At 44.8% G+C, this 17,951-nt stretch overlaps 1 protein-coding gene across 6 annotated transcripts in view; it reads right to left on the bottom strand.

The window, feature by feature from the left end:
* The window catches only part of COL14A1 (collagen type XIV alpha 1 chain), a 236,029-nt gene that overhangs the window by 53,064 nt on the left and 165,014 nt on the right, over positions 1–17,951 (bottom strand). For 5 of the 6 annotated variants that reach the window (XR_015140401.1, XR_015140400.1, XM_086335693.1 and 2 more), the window contains exons 37-40: positions 14,441–14,494; positions 12,330–12,425; positions 11,085–11,138; positions 10,673–10,726 (exon numbers count right to left, since the gene is read on the bottom strand). Coding sequence is in view for 3 of the 6 variants with exons in the window: in XM_086335693.1 (XP_086191819.1) it covers positions 10,673–10,726; positions 11,085–11,138; positions 12,330–12,425; positions 14,441–14,494 (258 nt within the window). In the remaining 3 variants the exon portion in view is untranslated. Of the gene's footprint in view, positions 1–10,672; positions 10,727–11,084; positions 11,139–12,329; positions 13,634–14,440; positions 14,495–17,951 lie in introns of all 6 variants that reach the window. The other variant, XR_015140402.1, reaches the window with a different exon arrangement.

Genomic DNA, 17,951 nt, shown 5'->3' on the forward strand with positions numbered 1-17,951 from the left:
TGTGAGTGTGCATGTGTGCGTGAGTGTGTGTGTGAGTGTGCATGTGTGTGTGTGTGCGTGTGTGTGTGTGTGTGCGTGCGTGTGTGTATGTGAGTGTGCGTGTCTGAGTGTGCGTGTGTGAGTGTGCGTGTGTGTGTATGTGAGTGTGCGTGTGTGAGTGTGCGTGGGAGTGTGCGTGTGTGTGTGTGCATGTGTGTGTGTGCGTGTGTGTGTGTGCGTGTGTGTGGGAGTGTGCGTGTGTGTGGGAGTGTGTGTGTGTGCGTGTGTGTATGTGAGTGTGCGTGTGTGAGTGTGCGTGTGTGTGTGTGAGTGTGCGTGTGTGTGAGTGCGTGTGTGTGTGCGTGTGTGCGTGTATGTGAGTGTGCGTGTGTGTGAGTGTGCGTGTGTGTGTGTGCGCGCGTGTGTGAGTATGCGTGTGTGTGTGAGTGTGCGTGTGTGTGTGTGTAGCCTCTCTTGGATTTCCTTCCCACTTAGGTCACCACAGGCCACTGAGTGGAATTCCCTGTGCTATATAGTAGGTTTTCATTAGCTATCTGTTTATACACAGTATCTATAGTTCACTCTAGCACTTTCATTCATGGATTTTCATGAACAAATGCACATTTTTAGAAATAACATTTTAACAGTAAAGGCATTCTTAAGGGTACTATGAGTTTCCTGTTTCCCTCATTCCAAATTAAAATTTACTTGCTATACCTGGTTATAATTTAAAATATATTAGGGGGACATCCCTGGCGGTCCAGTGGCTAAGATGCTGAGCTCCCAGTGCAGAGGGGCCTGGGTTCAGTCCCTGGTCAGGGAGCTAGGTCCTACCTGCTGCGACGGAGACCTGGCACAGCCAAGTAAATAAATATTCAAAAAGAAAAGATGTTAGGTTCTATATTATTTTAGAAACATAAGCAAAGCCATTTCCCTCCCCCCCAGGTTTCTTTCTAACTGCAAAAAAGTTCATGTTTTCATCACATAGCTTTATGTTTTAACAATCACATTTTAAATTCACCTCTGAAAGATTTTTTTCACTTGTAAGCCTCACGTTTGTCATATTAAACTATAGTTGTGGAACTACTATGTGCTGGGTTTCTGCTAGCTTTCAGATAGTCAACAATGAACAAGACAGTTTGTTTTCAAGGAGGTGATGGTTTTGAGAAAAGTCAACAATTGAAAGTAAACAGCAATGAGCCTCAATGCGGGGACTAGAGGGTTCCACGGGAACACGCAAAAGGGTGTCCAGTCATGGCGTGGGGGTCCGGGCAGGGGTTCCCAGAAGAGGGGTTCAGGTCAAGGGCCCCAGGAGGCTGGTCCACCCTCCCTGCCCAGAGGCCGCTCAGCTCAGGCCGGCTCCGGGACCTCTCCTCGCCCTTCATCCATGGTGAGGAGCGACGGCAGCAACTCTTCATATCGAAGCAATAAAGTTGGTGAAAAGGAAAACCACGTGAACTGTCTGCGCTTTGCAAACATCTCCAGATCTGTAGACGTTTCCTTTCACACCAGAGAGCCAATCTCAGCACCTGTGCATTTGTGCATGAAGCACCCTCATGAAAAGCTGTTGCTGCTGCTGCTAAGTCGCTTCAGTCGTGTCCGACTCTGTGCGACCCCATAGACAGCAGCCCACCAGGCTCCCCTGTCCCTGGGATTCTCCAGGCAAGAACACTGGAGTGGGTTGCCATTTCCTTCTCTAATGCATGAAAGTGAAAAGGGAAAGTGAAGTTGTGCAGTCATGTCTGACTCTTAGTGACCCCATGGACTGCAGCCTACCAGACTCCTCTGTCCATGGGATTTTCCAGGCAAGAGTACTGGAGTAGGGTGCCATTGCCTTCTCTGCTCATGAAAAGCAGACACCTTTAATTAAGTGATGAAGAATGACTAACAGGGACAGAAGATTAAAGGAGAAGCATAATGTGAGAGTTCACTTAAACCGACACATGCTCTTTTTAGGTACATAAAATCAGCCACCTACTAACAGGGGTGCTTTATAAGCTGAGCAGCTCCCAGCACGTCTCCTTTTTGAGAGTCCCACCTCAATATTAATATGCAACCACAATGCACATTAAAAATATTTTTTGCTATAAAAACTTGAAAGTTTTTTTAGTTTGTTTTTGAAAACATTTGGCTCTGAGCAGCTTATTAAGTTATGGTTGGCCATGATTTATCAGCAAAAGGAAATCTATTGCAAAATATGTTTTCAAAATCACTGATATTTGAATAAATACCAAATTTAACTATGGCTGAAATTAGCAAGTGTAATGTTTTATACACATTTAACTAATTTTGATTTTTTCAGTTTTCTTTTCTACAGTCTAGAGCAAACACATATGCTTTTTTTCAGGTGGCAAGAATTTTTTTGTAGGCTCTTAAAAAGTTCTTGATGAAAGTAAAAGAGGAGAGTGAAAAAGTTGGCTTAAAGTTCAACATTCAGAAAACTAAGATCATGGCATCTGGTCCCAGTACTTCATGGCAAATAGATGGAGAAACAGTGGAAACAGTGTCAGACTTTATTTTTCTGGGCTCCGAAATCACTGCATATGATGACTGCAGCCATGAAATTAAAAGACGCTTACTCCTTGGAAGGAAAGTTATGACCAACCTAGATAGCATATTCAAAAGCAGAGACATTACTTTGCCAACAAAGGTCCATCTAGTCAAGGCTATGGTTTTCCAGTGGTCATGTATGGATGTGAGAGTTGGACTGTGAAGAAAGCTGAGCACCGAAGAATTGAGGCTTTTGAACTGTGGTGTTGGAGAAGACTCTTGAGAGTCCCTTGGACTGCAAGGAGATCCAACCAGTCCATTCTGAAGGAGACCAGCCCTGGGATTTCTTTGGAAAGAATGATGCTAAAGCTGAAACTCCAGTACTTTGGCCACCTCATGTGAAGAGTTGACTCACTGGAAAAGACTCTGATGCTGGGAGGGATTGGGGGCAGGAGGAGAAGGGGATGACAGAGGATGAGAGTTTGAGCAAACTCCGGGAGTTGGTGATGGACAGGGAGGCCTAGAGCGTTGCGATTTGTGGGGTGGCAGAGTCGGACACGACTGAGCGACTGAACTGAACTGAACTGAAAAAGTTTGCACTTTCAAGGTACTCTGTCTACAGCATCTAAAAGATGAAATGGATGTGCCCACACAGCATGTTGTAACTAAAGTTAAAGTCAGAGGCTAGAATATTTATGCTTATGTAGTTATCAGAGACGGGCTTCCCTCGTGGTTCAGTAGTAAAGAATCTGCCTGCCAAGCAGGAAACTCGGGTTCGATCTCTGGTCTGGGAAGAGTCCCCAGAGAAGGAAATGGCAACCCACTACAGTGTTCCTGCCTGGGAAATCCCACGGACAGGGGAGCCTGGTGGGCTACAGGTCATGGGTTCGCGGAAGACTCAGGCACAACAGCGACCGCACAGCAGCAGCAGCAGCCATCAGAAACAGCCCTGAGGACAGGGGCTCGGGCGCGACGGTCACTCTCCACACCCTCTTTGCAGCCAGGATGGTGGGCCACTGACACGAACTGTGATTGACTAAAACAGGGCCGAGCAGGTCCTTTGACAAACACCACTCCCTCGGGTACCGTGGGGCCTGTGAGCCCCTGGCATCTGACGCGTTTGCTGAACCAGAACGAACTTGAGCCAAGAGGACTGAAGAAACACTGAGACTCTCGCTGCACAGTTTCAACCCTGAGAGCACCGGCAAGGGGCCAGGAGGCAGTCGGCCACACGGAACAGGCTGCTACCAGCAGCAGAGGCTTCAGACCAGCCACCAGATTAAGGGGCCACGGAGCAAAAAGCCTCAGACCCTGAAACACTGGCCAGGTTAGAGACGGAGATCAGCCCTGAGCGTGCTTCCATGTGGAGTCACGCTGGGGAATTTTCAGTCACACACATGCAGATACAAACATACACATTTGCATTTTATATAGGTGCACAATACGCTATTTTTAAAATGTACAAATTTATATATGTATTACATGTATAATTTAAATGTATATATAGATATATAAACGGGTATAGCTTTAGTAACCTGCAGTGGTGATTCCAGTGAATGAAAACAAAAGCAATATTCAACCCAAGAAATTGCTTTAACTTGCAAAAGGTTTAACATAATGTATTGTCCAGTGGTTCTAAAACCTAGCTGTTTATTAGAATCAGTAATCATTTTTAAACTATACATTCCTAAGTCACACCCAAGACCATTAGTATCTGAATCTCTGAGGCTAAAGCTCAGGAATGTGTATATTCAAAAAACAAAGAAAACACAAAACAACAGCTTGATCACTTATGTTGTGGAACTGCTAGTTTTCAAATATAAACATGTCTGCCTTGGCCCCAAAGGACAGCGTTGGCATCAGAGTGCAAGATAGATATCATTTGTAGGCTGTCTCGTAGTAGAAGCATCTTTAAAGCCAGTAATAACAAGAAACTAATTCACTAAGTAATGGTTCTCTCCTCAAATGGGCCATTATCCAAGTAAAAGTGAAATGTAATCAAAGAAACATAGTCTTCATGTGTGAACTAGCAGCTTCTACTTCATCAAGAAAGTAACCCAAACTGGGCTCCTTCTGCCCCCAAAACACTGGGTGAGGTGTCTTCAGTGATGGAGTGCTGCTTATTAATATCTTCACTGGAAGAGTTGCCCATATTAGCGAAGTCCACTTTAACCTTTAATGTAATTTTGTGGAAAGAAAGAGTGCAGTGTCGGGGCCTGAGAGTGGATTAGAATCCTGCTGCAATGCTTGCTGGCTGTGTGCGTTACTTTAAGTTTGCGTTACTTCAAGTTTCCGAGCTTCAGATTCTCTGTGTCTGTAATGGGGTGACAGTGCCCAGCATTTGTGGTTACTCTGAGGACTGGAGAACACAACATCTGTAGAGCACTGCACTTAGTCGATCATCAATAATAGTGGCTGCTGCTCTTTTTATTAAAATAATCTGCCAAGTCCCAATTGCATAGACTGTCATCACTGTGGTTGACTGGGAGAATGTTTTTTTGGGATTTTATAAAAACCTGTCTAGACCCATGGAAAAGAAAATCAAATCATTCTCTCCACTAGCTTTGTGCTAGTTTTTTGTATTTCCTTTTCTGGAGGAGGAAGATACTCAAGGGGGTAATTATCATGAATCTTAGTATTTAACAAAATATCCCTTAGATGAATCTCTCATCAGAGCTTGACATTTATGATAGAAATTAAACCCAGATTGCTGACTCCAGTTCAGTTCTTCAAGGATATTTTAAGCAAGCACAACTTGCTTTGATGAAATGGGACATTCATCACAAATACGGCCTTTGTGGAGTCGCTGAGTCGGGTCCGACTCTTTGCAACCCCATGGGGACTATAGTCCGCCAGGCTCCTCTGTCCATGGAATTCTCCAGGCAAGAATACTGGAGTGGGTAGCCATTCCCTTCTCCAAGGAGTCTTCCCAGTCCAGGGATGGAACCCAGGTCTCCTGCATTGCAGGCAGATTCTTTACCGTCTGAACCAACAGGGAAGCCCTTGCACACATCCAATCCACATAGAAAGCAGACACGGTCCAAGGATCCTTTCAACACAGACTCCAAGAAAATTAAACAATAAGAACTTGCTTTTTCTTTAGACTTTCTTTTTTTTTTTTTTTTTTTGCAGTTCATTAAAATCTTCTCAGTTACCTTGATAATGTCAAGGACAGGCATTATAAAATACTGTACTGTCCTGACTCATTGGCTCTACACTGAAACTAGTGAATACTCATACCAGCTAGAGTTGAATTTTTACATAGAAATCCCTTATATGAAGGGCTTCCCAGGTGGCGCTAGTGGTAAAGAACCTGCCTGCCAATGCAGGACACCTGAGTTGTGGGTTCGATTCCTGGGACAGGAAGATCCCCTGGAGGAGGGCACGGCAAACCACTCCAATATTCTTGTCTAGAGAATCCCATGGACAGAGGAGCCTGGCGAGCTACAGTCCATGGGGTCACAAAGAGTCAGATACAACTGAAGCGACTTAGCATGTCCTTATTTGAATCAATTTCCACAATAGCTCTATGGACTCAAATATTATTTTTCCCACTCAGATGAGGAAAGGGAGCCTTGAACACTTTGAGTGACTGGCTCCGTGTCCCATGGTTAGAGTTCAAACTCAGGTCTGGCTAAGTGTCCAAGTCTCTGATATTTACCACGGGGCCATCCTGCTTCTCCTAACCACAAGTTCAGCAGAATTCATATGCAGAACTTTAAAACAGTATTTCCTCTTTCACAGATGGAACGGGAAGCCTGTGGTTATGGCGTGAAAACAGGAGGTGCAGGGAGTGGTAACCTGGAGTAAGGGAAGCATTCCAGGTTTAGTTTTACTTGGAATTCTAAAACGAATACCCTTGGAGGGATACCAGGGAGGAATACTACTATCTTCCAGGTGCCATAAAACATGTATCTCCCAGTCATTTTTATTTCTTGCCTCTCGGCCTTTTTATAAAACCATAGTAAGAATTGGGAAAAAAATATTTTTTTAAAGTTTCTATTTGGAGTGGCTGACAGACAGCTGGTGGTCTTGGATATAAGTGAGCCTCAGAACTAGAAAAAAGGTAGTTTTTCCTTTCTTTCTTTTTCAGTTCATATACTTATCATCCACGTCTTTCCTGTTTTTCCTGGTTCCTCTTAGGACCGCTTGGATGACCAGGGTGGGGGCAGAGATGTCCGGCCTACATCAGAGGAGCCTAAAGACCGCGGGGTGGGCCCTGGGGTCACAGACATCAAGCAGAGAGGAGGAACGAGGCAGAAGGGAGAGGGCAAGACGAACAGGGAAAAGAAGAAAGGATGAGGGTGCTGTCGGCTGCAATGATGCAGGATGAAAACCGACGCCCGCACCCACCCGGCTGCTCAGCCTGCTTGCGCACTGCTGCTTTACACGGCGGGGTCTTGCACTGAGCCAGAGGCTGAGGCTGCTTCAGGGAAGAAGTCCAACTTCTGCTGGCCTTGCTTATGGCCTGAGGCCCAGGGTTGAATATGAGCTGCCTCTACAAGTCCATGATTCCCCTTGGGAAAAGCCAGAATGAGCTAGAAATTTTAGAAAGAAAACATGTTTCCTGTTTAAAGAGATGTTTAATCCTCTCTTTGTTTTCTGCTAAACTCCCCTCCTTGCAGACTAAATGGAAGGGTGACACTGGCCCTGGCTCCAGGTGAGGGACGCTGGCCTTTCCCTAAGCTAATAAGCAGGGCACTGATCACAGTTTGGGGCTGTGAATTCTTAACTCTCAGTAAGACAAGGACTTTTTAAAAGAAGGGTGACCAGTAAGGGACAGCCCATCACTTGACTATCAGAAGAAATGGGGCATGGTAATGATTCGAAGAGCTGACTCACTAGAAAAGGGCCTGAGGCTGGGAAAGATTGAAGGCGAGAGGAGAAGCGGGCAACAGAGGATGAACGGACATGAGACTGAGCAAACTCAGGAGATGCTGAAGGACAGGGAAGCCTGGCGTGCTGCACTTCATGGGGTTGTAGAGTCGAACACGACTGAGTGACGGAACAACAAGGAATAAATGAGTGACTTCAGTGTTTGGTGGTGCTGTTTCGTCGTTAAATCATGCCCGACTCTTTGAGACCCCATGGACTGTAGCCTGCCAAGCCCCTCTCTCCATGGGATTTCCCAGGCAAGACTATTCCCAGGCAAGAATACTAGAGTGGGTTGTCATTTCTTTTTTCAGGGGATCATCCCAACCCAGGGATCAAACCCGTGTTGCCTGCACTGGCACATAGACTTTTTCACCACTGAGCCGCCCAAGGAGCCCGATGAGCGCCGCCCGAGGAGCCCGACGAATGCCACCAGAGAAGCCCGACGAGTGATTTCAGTGCTTGGCGTAACGACAAAACAACCGCCTTCCCGATTTCCTGGAAAACGCTTTCCAGGAGAGGCTCCTCGGGCGTCTCGGCAGGAAGTCTCTTCACCCCGTGTGTCTGCTCTCAGACAGCTCTGTGCCACGGTTGCCACTGCCATTATTACCATAGTCATCATTACTGCTTTCCTTCTGAGTGCAACTGTGCCTCAGGCACAGCAGGGATGAGAGTGAAGTCACTCAGTCGCCTCCGACTCTGTGCGACCCCGTGGCCTGCAGCCCGCCAGGCTCCTCGGTCCATGGGATTCTCCAGGCAGGAACACTGGGGGCCACCAGTTCCTGCTCCAGGGGATCTTCCTGGCAGAACCCATGTCTTCTGTTTCCCCTGCGTTGCAGGCAGATTCTGAACCAGTGAGCCACCAGGGAAGCCCACATGACACACAGCAGGTACTAAATTAAGATATGAGTTCAACTAATATCTTATTAAACAAGATATTAAGATAATGAAAATATGTATATGCAGTCCCTCCCTCAAGCTGAGTAGGCATTCCAGGAGATACTACTACATATTATTATGTGTTAATGATGCCCCGAGAGTTGTACACTGGAATAGTATTACCTTCAAATATCTTTCCTAAAGCAACTGGGATAGGGTTGGCACAATTTTTTTAACATTAAATTTTTAATGAGTTAAATTTTTCTTTAACTCGTTTAAAGAATGAGTGTCCTCTGGAAACCATTTTAAAAACGCAATTCCCTTCCCATCCACAAATTTTTCAAAATAGGCATTAGAGGCAGATTGAGAGCAGGAGGAGAAGGGGACAGAGGCTGAGATGGTTGGATGGCGTCACCGACTCAATAGACATGAGTTTGAGTGAACTCCGGGAGTTGGTGATGGACAGGGAGGCCTGGCGTGCTGCGATTCACGGGGTCACAAAGAGTCAGACACAACTGAGCGACTGAACTGAGCTGAAAGTTTTACCTTCAAATTGAGGGAGAGAGGGAAATAAAATCTATGTACAGATATATTAACACTTTATTAGGCCTTAAGACTTTTTATCCTATAGAACGAAACATGTTTGGAAGAATGGCAACATATTTATCAAAAAATCTGTGTTGGCGTAGTGCTTTTAAAAGAATCCCAGACTCAGATGATCTGGACACTAACCCAATATGTTTGCTCTGGAAGAACTTTTCCAAGACTAGACTCTGCATAGATAAATCAAGGAAATTCACTGAACCAAACCTTTAGAACTGCTGTTTTCAGAGCTTCAGAGTTTTCAGGAATCATGAAGGAACCTAGGTGTGTAACCACACAGGATCTTAGTCTAAGCCCTTTGCCAAAACATATAAATACTTTTAGACACTCCTTCCACATGTCCAAGACACCTACATAAATCTCACTTCTAGAGAAAGCCTCTTTTTAGATACATTCACCTGGACGTGCTTTACCGACTAATCCCATTTGATGGATGGAGATTGAAATGAGATTTTAAGCAAATGAAAGTTGAATGCGAAACCAAAAAAAAAAACCTAACATGGAAGGAATTTAAATTCCCACACCTGCACCCCTATAGAAAACATTTATTTCCTTATCCTTGAGCAGCATAGCTAAAGGCAACCTGGTCTGAGTAGAGAACTACGTCCTCCAGCTAATCATTTGCTACCCTAGTGGGTTAGCTGTCCCCTACGATATCAGCGAATGTCGCTGAACGTGCTGTCCTTTACTGGACTGGATCTAAGTGGAGGCCACTGTATATAATCCAGTCTTAAGAACAACTGTGCAGCTGCCAGTGACCTTTTGAGGAAGATCAGTCTCTCTCTGTCGCTGAAAATGTAATAACTTTCTATTGCCTTCCTGTAAAAGCTCAAAATCCTTGGTCCGAAAAAAAGAAGCGATGACGTCAGTGAATTTGTGTTTACCTCTTCGGTGCCATCTCTTGGCAAGCTCTCCACACCAAGGCATGTGCACACACGTGTACACTTGTGTGCACACACAGACACACATACAGACAGAGCACTGTCATCTCCAGCCACACTGAACCACGCGCAGGAACGGAGATGCCCACCTTCTCGTCCACTCCACCCCTCCACACGCCACGCATGCTGTCCCTCTGCTTGCAATGGCTTCCCCGTCCTTCCTGGCTGATTTCTCTCCCTCAGTTGAAAACCAGTCTATGTGGTGCTGCCTCCGGGAAGCCTTCCTTCCCCAACCCTCCAGGTCTGGCTTGGTTATCTATTCCTGTGCCCTATGGGGCTCTGTAAATTCTCCCATGATAGCATGTTTCTTATTTGGTTCTGTTTCCCCCATTAAGCTCTAAACTCTTTGAGGACAAAAACCCTCAAACCTGGCTCAGTGAAGACATGTTGACCAAACACACTCTGGATGTTAAGTCAGCCCTCAACCACCCTATACATTCTTTTATTGCCGTGCACTTGAACAATTCCAGGAAGTGACTACTGATGTGTGCTAAAGAAATGGAGACTATTACAGATAGTCACCATCATTAAATTCCAGTTCTTATGGTTCTTGATTTCCTTTAGGTTTGTACCTTAAGAATTTGAAACAACCGGAAAATCTGTTAGACCAACGCCCACAATTCAGTGCAAATTGCATTCAGCTTCTGGGAACGTTCAGCAAGAGGTGTGGCTGATTTGAGAAGGTCTGCTGAAAGTTTCTAGGTTTTGAGGAAAGTTGTGGATATGGAAGAACACCAGTTAAGGTAAACAGATGCAGGATTGGTAGAACGTAGATAGATGGGAGAAAAAATAAGGGAAAAACAAAACAAAACACGTGGTTTGACTTCCCTGCACAGAGCCTGCCAGCAGCAGAGAGAGACCTGGTGAGAAGTGTACTGTGCTAACGGGCAATCTTGGGCTCGTCTTACCCTCTGGCCCGGGGAGCCGTCGCGTCCTGGTGAACCAACACTGCCCGGGACACCCTAGACAGAGCAAAGACAGGACGGTGTCAGAATCGCGGAAACCAATCACCCTCTCAGCCAGCTGCCCCGGAATAAGTCAAGGCCTCCAAACAAACCTGAAACCCTACGGGTGAAGCCCAGAGCTTATTCACCGGAAGGAAAGCAAATGTCCCCCACCGGGGTTCACCCACCGGGGTTCACCCGGGGCAGCGTCAGGAGGACCCTCGGGTGGGGGCCAAAGGTCAATGAATACAGGCTGCTGGTCCTCAGCATAGAAACCATTCACTGCCAAGATCACAGCGGACTTCAGAAGCTACGGTCTTTTTTCTTGGTAAAGCTCTAGACTGAGAGCAATGGAGTAAAAAAATAAAAATAGTACCTGTGGGCCAGGCAATCCGATCTCTCCTTTCTCTCCTTTTTCACCTGGCATTCCCTGGACATCCGAAAGGACACGGGGGTTAAGTTCACAAAAGGAAACTGGTAAGTCCTTAGTCTCTTCTTTTCCTCTGCTGGCTGACTCTTAACATTTTCAACATTAAATTGTTTCTACACTAACATCCAAATACAGCATATTTCACTTTTCACATAAGCTACACAACTTAGGTAAGCATGCTTACAGAGTAGAATGTTTATATTTCAGAATAGTTTAAACACAGTGCATACAATCTGATTTAGTTAAGCTTATATTGTAAATACATGAGCAGAGTCTTGAATATTTCAGTATTATTTATAGCTTAGATGTTAAAACTTACATCTATATATACTTTTGTTTTGTTTGGCTAGAAACTTATAAAAAGGCAAAAGCAAGCACAGTACCTGACCTGTAGCAAGACCTCAACGAATTCTTAGTGTTAATTGTAATTATACAAACTGGCATGTTAAATAAGAAGAATTCATTCATGTGTAAATGACTCTGGAAATGAAGACATCTGAGCTAGGGACACACAATCATATGCACAGGAAGATTTGCTAAAACTGTATTTCAATCATTTATACTAAAACTGTACTTAAAAATGTATATAATGGCACAAATACTAATTACAGAGACTGGTTTTATTCCTTAAATCTAGATTCTTCTACTAAGTTAAATGAAAATCAGTGAATGGAACTGAATTTGCTTTCAATGGTACAAACAGCTCATGTGGCTGTAAAGAGCATATCGTCTATAATGTTAAACTCATCGCAGCCCACTTTGATGGCCTGTCGAGATAAAGACCTAAATAAATGGCTTTGTGGTTGTAGCTCCACGATTACTACAAATACCAAATGAAAAACTTAAGTCGTATAACATCTGTCCCTTCCAGGTTTATCATACCCACTAAGGACTTGGTCAAATAAGGAAAAGGAGCCGTATGTGTCAAGCCTTGCTTTCTTTTCCAGACAAATCACCTGTGGCTGTACCTACTCCCTGGGCACGTACATAAACCTACAGGCCCCGTTTACTGAGTGCAAAGCTGGCTTATGAATGAGCTCTCGATCATCATGCTCATTTCCCAGTCCTTACTTTCAGGGGCTGGAAGAGGCTGTGGATCATTACTAGGGTTGGAAGACAAAAGCTCATTCTCTATAACTCATGGGGAAGTGAGAACAGCAAAACCCGCCCCAACGCTGACACACAACTCACAGGCATCCCTTGAATGGAGAGACCGCTTGGTCCCTGGGGCCCCGGGGGGCCCTGAGGTCCAGGAGGGCCCGTTTCACCCCGAGGGCCATCTGGTCCCTGGAAGGCAAGAAGGTCACGCCAAAGGTAAGTCAGACCCCCTGGAACCCAGAAATATCTACTACCCGATGTTCCTGCTGAGCGCATTTATCTTCTACTTCATTAACTTTCCTCAGACATAAAACACTCACAGGACAACGAGACACGAAGCCTCAGAGGACTCGCCTCCCAGGCCTAGAGTCATCAGCGAGCCAGGAGAGAAAACACAGTAGCTGCTGCAACTGTATTTATAGTGGTTTCCATAAATAAGAACGCTGTGCCAACAGTGTGAGGAATTAGACCCCCCACACTGCATCACAAATCTGAAAGATGTAAGCAGTACAAGACCACCCTCTTGGCCTTCGAAGGTTCCCACCATCCAGCCAAACGACATTCCCTTCCTTCGTTACTGTGAACTGTCATCTCTGGGGCGCTGCTCTGCGTTTATCGAAGATATTGGGGCACGTACTCTCATACGTGGAGCCAAGTAAGATCCATCGCCTCTGCCTGAGAAAACGTGCCACAATCGCAAAAAGTAAAACAGAACAACAAAGAAGACCTCGTGTGGTCTGAGTGTGGAGCTGGGTGGTACCCGATCCATTCTCTCCAGCCTTCTTTCACTGACTCCCCCTTGGCCTCGCCCCATTCTCTCTTACCTTGTTCCACTTGTCTCCAATTTTCTACTAAAAAAAAGCTGCAGTGTTCTCTCCTCCATGAATAAATGCTGTGCGGATTTAATAAGTGATCATGTTGAAGCAGTAAGTCAAGCAAGATGGCTGGGGACGACGCAGAGCGTCACGGTGAAGGTGGGACAGGCGGAAGAGCGTCACGGTGAAGGTGAGACAGGCGGAGGAGCGTCACGGTGAAGGTGGGACAGGCGGAGGAGCGTCACGGTGAAGGTGAGACAGGCGGAGGAGCGTCACGGTGAAGGTGGGACAGGCGGAAGAGCGTCACGGTGAAGGTGAGACAGGCGGAGGAGCGTCACGGTGAAGGTGGGACAGGCGGAAGAGCGTCACGGTGAAGGTGAGACAGGCGGAGGAGCGTCACGGTGAAGGTGAGACAGGCGGAGGAGCGTCACGGTGAAGGTGAGACAGGCGGAGGAGCGTCACGGTGAAGGTGAGACAGGCGGAAGAGCGATCAGAGGCCTGAAGCCAAGGAGCTGGGGCTGACTCTCAAGGCAGTCGCGCACGACTGCAGGGCTTAAGGGTGTGATGTGCTCCAGTGTAACTCTAAAGAAACGAACCCGGGGCAGATATGAAGACTCAATCCAAAACATCAGGCCCGTGGAGCCAGAAATAGAGACGATGGGTGGGGCCTGAACTCGCTTAGGCTGGGCGCCTGCCACCCCTTAGATGCCTTTGTGCGAATCAGGGAAACGTGTTCCTGGACGGGGATCGGCAGGGCGTGCTCCTTTGAGTCGCGGCCTCTGTACGGGGTACAGACTGAACCACCCCGCTTGGTGGCCTTGGGCAGTGAGAAGGGAAGACAGGGCTGTGTGTCTGACGGCGCGTGGTGGGAGGGACGGAGAGGAGTCTAAAACCTGAACAATGCCCTGGAGGACCGCAGCCTGGCTGCGATTCAGCGCTCCCCCTAAGACGCATCTTTGTTGCAGACAGGAAAGAGGAGAGCAAGAGCAAGAGCCGCATAAGCAACCAAAGCGCCCGGAGCACTGACACTCCGTCTCAGACCCAGAAACCTTGTCACTGAGTTAGGGCGTTTCTTCTGATGAAAACACACAAGCTTTTAAGAATAAGGGGAAAGGCTTCAACACAACTTCCATTAAAATACAAGAAGCTTTACAACGTTATGTGGCAGCCTGGATGGGAAGGGAGTTTCGGGGAGAATGGATATATGGATATGTATGGCTGAGTCCCTTTGCTGTCCACCCGAACTATCACAGCGTTACTAATCGGCTATACTCCAATATAAAATTTTCAAAAATTTAAAAAATATATAAGGAGCTTTAGATTGCCAAGGGTAACTATTGCTTAACTCCAAAAGTATACCATGCCTGGGGATGAGAGAGAGCGCCTTACCTTTAGGCCCGGGTCACCTCGCTGGCCTTTCGGTCCTCGGAGTCCTGGGCCCCCCTGGCAGAAAGACATTAAGTGTTAGCACAAAGACAAACATGAAAGCAATATAGCGTATTCGTTTCCCTTAATAATATGGATTATGTCATTCTTATTTGGGACAAAGGCCAACACGTTGTGTAATGATATGTTCACTATGTTCCTCAACTGAGGTCTGTCCCCCAGATTCACCTCTTCTTGTTAATGGTTTCAGAGCTTGAGCAAACTTTCTATGCTAAATCCCTTTAAATTAAAAAAAAAACAAAAAGCTACAGAATCTTTTGATTGCGTGTGTAAGATTACTGCTATTAATACTGCAAATAATAAAAAATATACTCTTAACCTAAAATTATATGCATGTCTTATACCATGACTTTGAGATTAAATTATTTAATTAGACTGTATTATATTACATTGTAAAAAGCATATAAAATAGTAACAATTTAGTTCTCTTTATTTATATCATAAAAAGCTATTCAGTGCCTCTGAAACGTCAGTTATTTGCATTTTCCTCTTAAAACTTCTGTTGCATTAATGCACTCCCTGTACTATCATTTAGTAGTATTTTCTTTGTACTTATATGCACATAATACATAACACAGTAAATATGTGTATATGTGTGTATACAGTCTTTGCAAACATATTCTTTGTATATGTGTGCATAACATATATGTAAATATACTCTGAATATTTTTTACTTGGCTCTTACTTCACTTAAATCTGCTTCAAAAGCAAATATTCTATACTATAGCAGATGGAAAAACATATTACTTACTAAGGATGTGAGGCAGACCTGAAAATACACTATAAATAACCTCACTAAACTTGGCCAGATTTTGTCCCTGGTGCCAACTGTGAGCAAAGCCTTTGCTCTATTAAAAGGGGGCATGAGTAAGGGTTAGGAGGGTCACATGGGTACCGGTCTAAGAATATGCTTTCACTTGAGTAGAAGGATGACAAGATCATTGAAAATGGAGTGGCTTTCTCACTGGATGAGTCCATTTGACCTCCGGCTGTGTCCGTGACCACTGATGATCCTTCTGTTACCATCAGCCCTTGCCTCCCTTGGGAAAAGACTGGATCAGGCGACAGTCAAGGCCTCCTCCAGTTCGTCTGAAGCACTTACACTCACTGCCAGCACCAGTCAGCTGCTTATCTTCCAGATTTTTAGCATACAGTAATCAAATCATTATTTAACTTATATGCAGAGTACATCATGAGAAATGCTGGGCTGGATGAAGCACAAGCTGGAATCAAGATTGCCAAGAGAAATATCAACAACCTCAGATATGCAGATGACACCACCCTTACGGCAGAAAGTGAAGAGAACTAAGGAGCCTCTTGATGAAAGTGAAAGAGGAGAGTGAAAAAGTTGGCTTAAAGCTCAACATTCAGAAAACGAAGATCATGGCATCCGGTCCCATCACTTCATGGGAAATGGGGAAACAGTGGAAACAGTGGCTGATTTTATTTTCCTGGGCTCCAAAGTCACCACAGATGGTGACTGCAGCCATGAAATTAAAAGACACTTACTCCTTGGAAGGAAAGCTATGACCAACCTAGACAGCATATTGAAAAGCAGAGACATTACTTTGCCAACAAAGGTCCATCTAGTCAAGGCTATGGTTTTTCCAGTGGTCATGTATGGATGTGAGAGTTGGACTATAAAGAAAGCTGAGTGCCGAAGAACTGATGCTTTTGAACTGTGGTGTTGGAGAAGACTCTTGAGAGTCCCTTGAACTCCAAAGGGATCCAACCAGTCCATCCTCAAGGAGATCAGTCTTGGGTGTTCATTGGAAGGACTGATGCTGAAGCTGAAACTCCAATACTTTGGCCACCTGATGGGAAGAACTGACTCATTGGAAAATACCCTGATGCTGGGAAAGACTGAAGGTGGGAGAACAAGGGGATGACAGAGGATGAGATGGTTGGATGGCATCACCAACTCAATGGAGGTGAGTTTGAATAAACTCCAGGAGTTGGTGATGCACAGGGTGCTGCAGTTCATGGGGTCACAAAGAGTCGGACACGGCTGATCGGCTGAACTGAACTGAACTGAATCAAATCGTACTTTATGTAAGTGCACACGTCTCTATAGGAAATATTGCCTGTAGTGTCTCCGGTATTATTTGACGTACATAGATTACATATATGACACAACACTTTTCATATATTTCTGAGTTAATATGTTTTTCCATAACATGACATATAGATCCGACTTACTGTAAATGAGTTGCACAGCTGTCTGAACAATGAGATAATTTGTTTAACCATTCTTTCATTATTGGAAATGTAGGGCATTTTCCCTACAATTTGTTACCGTCTAAACAGCACTACAATCACCATCGTTATACATGCCCTAAGTACAAATTTTAATATTCAAGTACAAATTTTAATATTCAAGATCTCAACGAGGAGAATTTTAAGTGAAATGTAACAGAGAGGCAGATATATTGTCAAACTGCTGTGAAAACACGGCACCACTTTATTCATCTGTTAGGAGCTGATGAAGGGAGTCTCTGTTTCTCTAGATTTTAGTCAGCACTTGATATTTTCAAGCTTTACATTTTTATGAAGCTGGTAAAAATAATATCTTGCTCCTATTTTAATTTTTATTTCCCTTAAGACTCCTATGATTGAGCATCTTTTCATAACGCTTGTCCATTTGCATTTTATCTCAATACAACTACCAATTCACATTCTTCACCCAGTTTCCTATTGGGTTACATGTCTTCTTCTCTTTAATGTGCAGAAACTCTTCATATATTTGGATACCACATCCTTAACTGTTACAGATGATGCAAATGTTTTTCCCAACTGTGGCAGACACTGTTGGTTGATTACCAAAGCTTCTTTTCTGACTTCCTTCTCCATTTCACTTTTCCTGCTATAAAGACAGAGATTTGCTTGCCCAGCCTCCAAGGAATGGGTATATTAACTGGTTTGAGCCAATATGATCAAGAAGCTGTAAGTCTAAAGAAAGCAAATTTGGAAGCTGGAACAAGCTTGGGTCTTGATAAAGTTGTTGAGCAGCCATATTTGCTTGGGACCATCTACCTCTAGGTCTTTTGCTGAGCAAATTATGAATGTTCAAGCGTCCCAATGATCTACATCAATGCATTCATCAAGTTTTCTGTTCCTTGCAAGAAGCCTAGTGTGTTCCAATTAACATACTCATTCTGGGACACCTCTTTAATTGTGTTTGTTCATCTTAAATAATTGTCTTTTAGTTGAAGGTTTTGTCCAAATGTGGCAATTTGGCTCACAGATACCCGAGGTATCAGGTCTGCAAAATCCAGGAACCTTTTTATACTTCTAACTTATTTTCCACCTGATACCTAACCTTCATCATGGAGTGGGTGACAAGAATTCAGCAAATGTTTGTGGATGTGAACTTTCATCCTTTTAGTAAGAAAGGGTGAGGTGAGGCAAAAGGAATATGGCTCTTTCATCCATGGTGTCCTGTGGCTTTTCTGGA

This window comes from Bos grunniens, chromosome 14, assembly GCF_055505025.1.
Source record: "Bos grunniens cultivar Pamir isolate PY7600 chromosome 14, Bosgru_T2T1.0, whole genome shotgun sequence".
NCBI classification, from domain to species: Eukaryota; Metazoa; Chordata; class Mammalia; order Artiodactyla; family Bovidae; genus Bos; species Bos grunniens.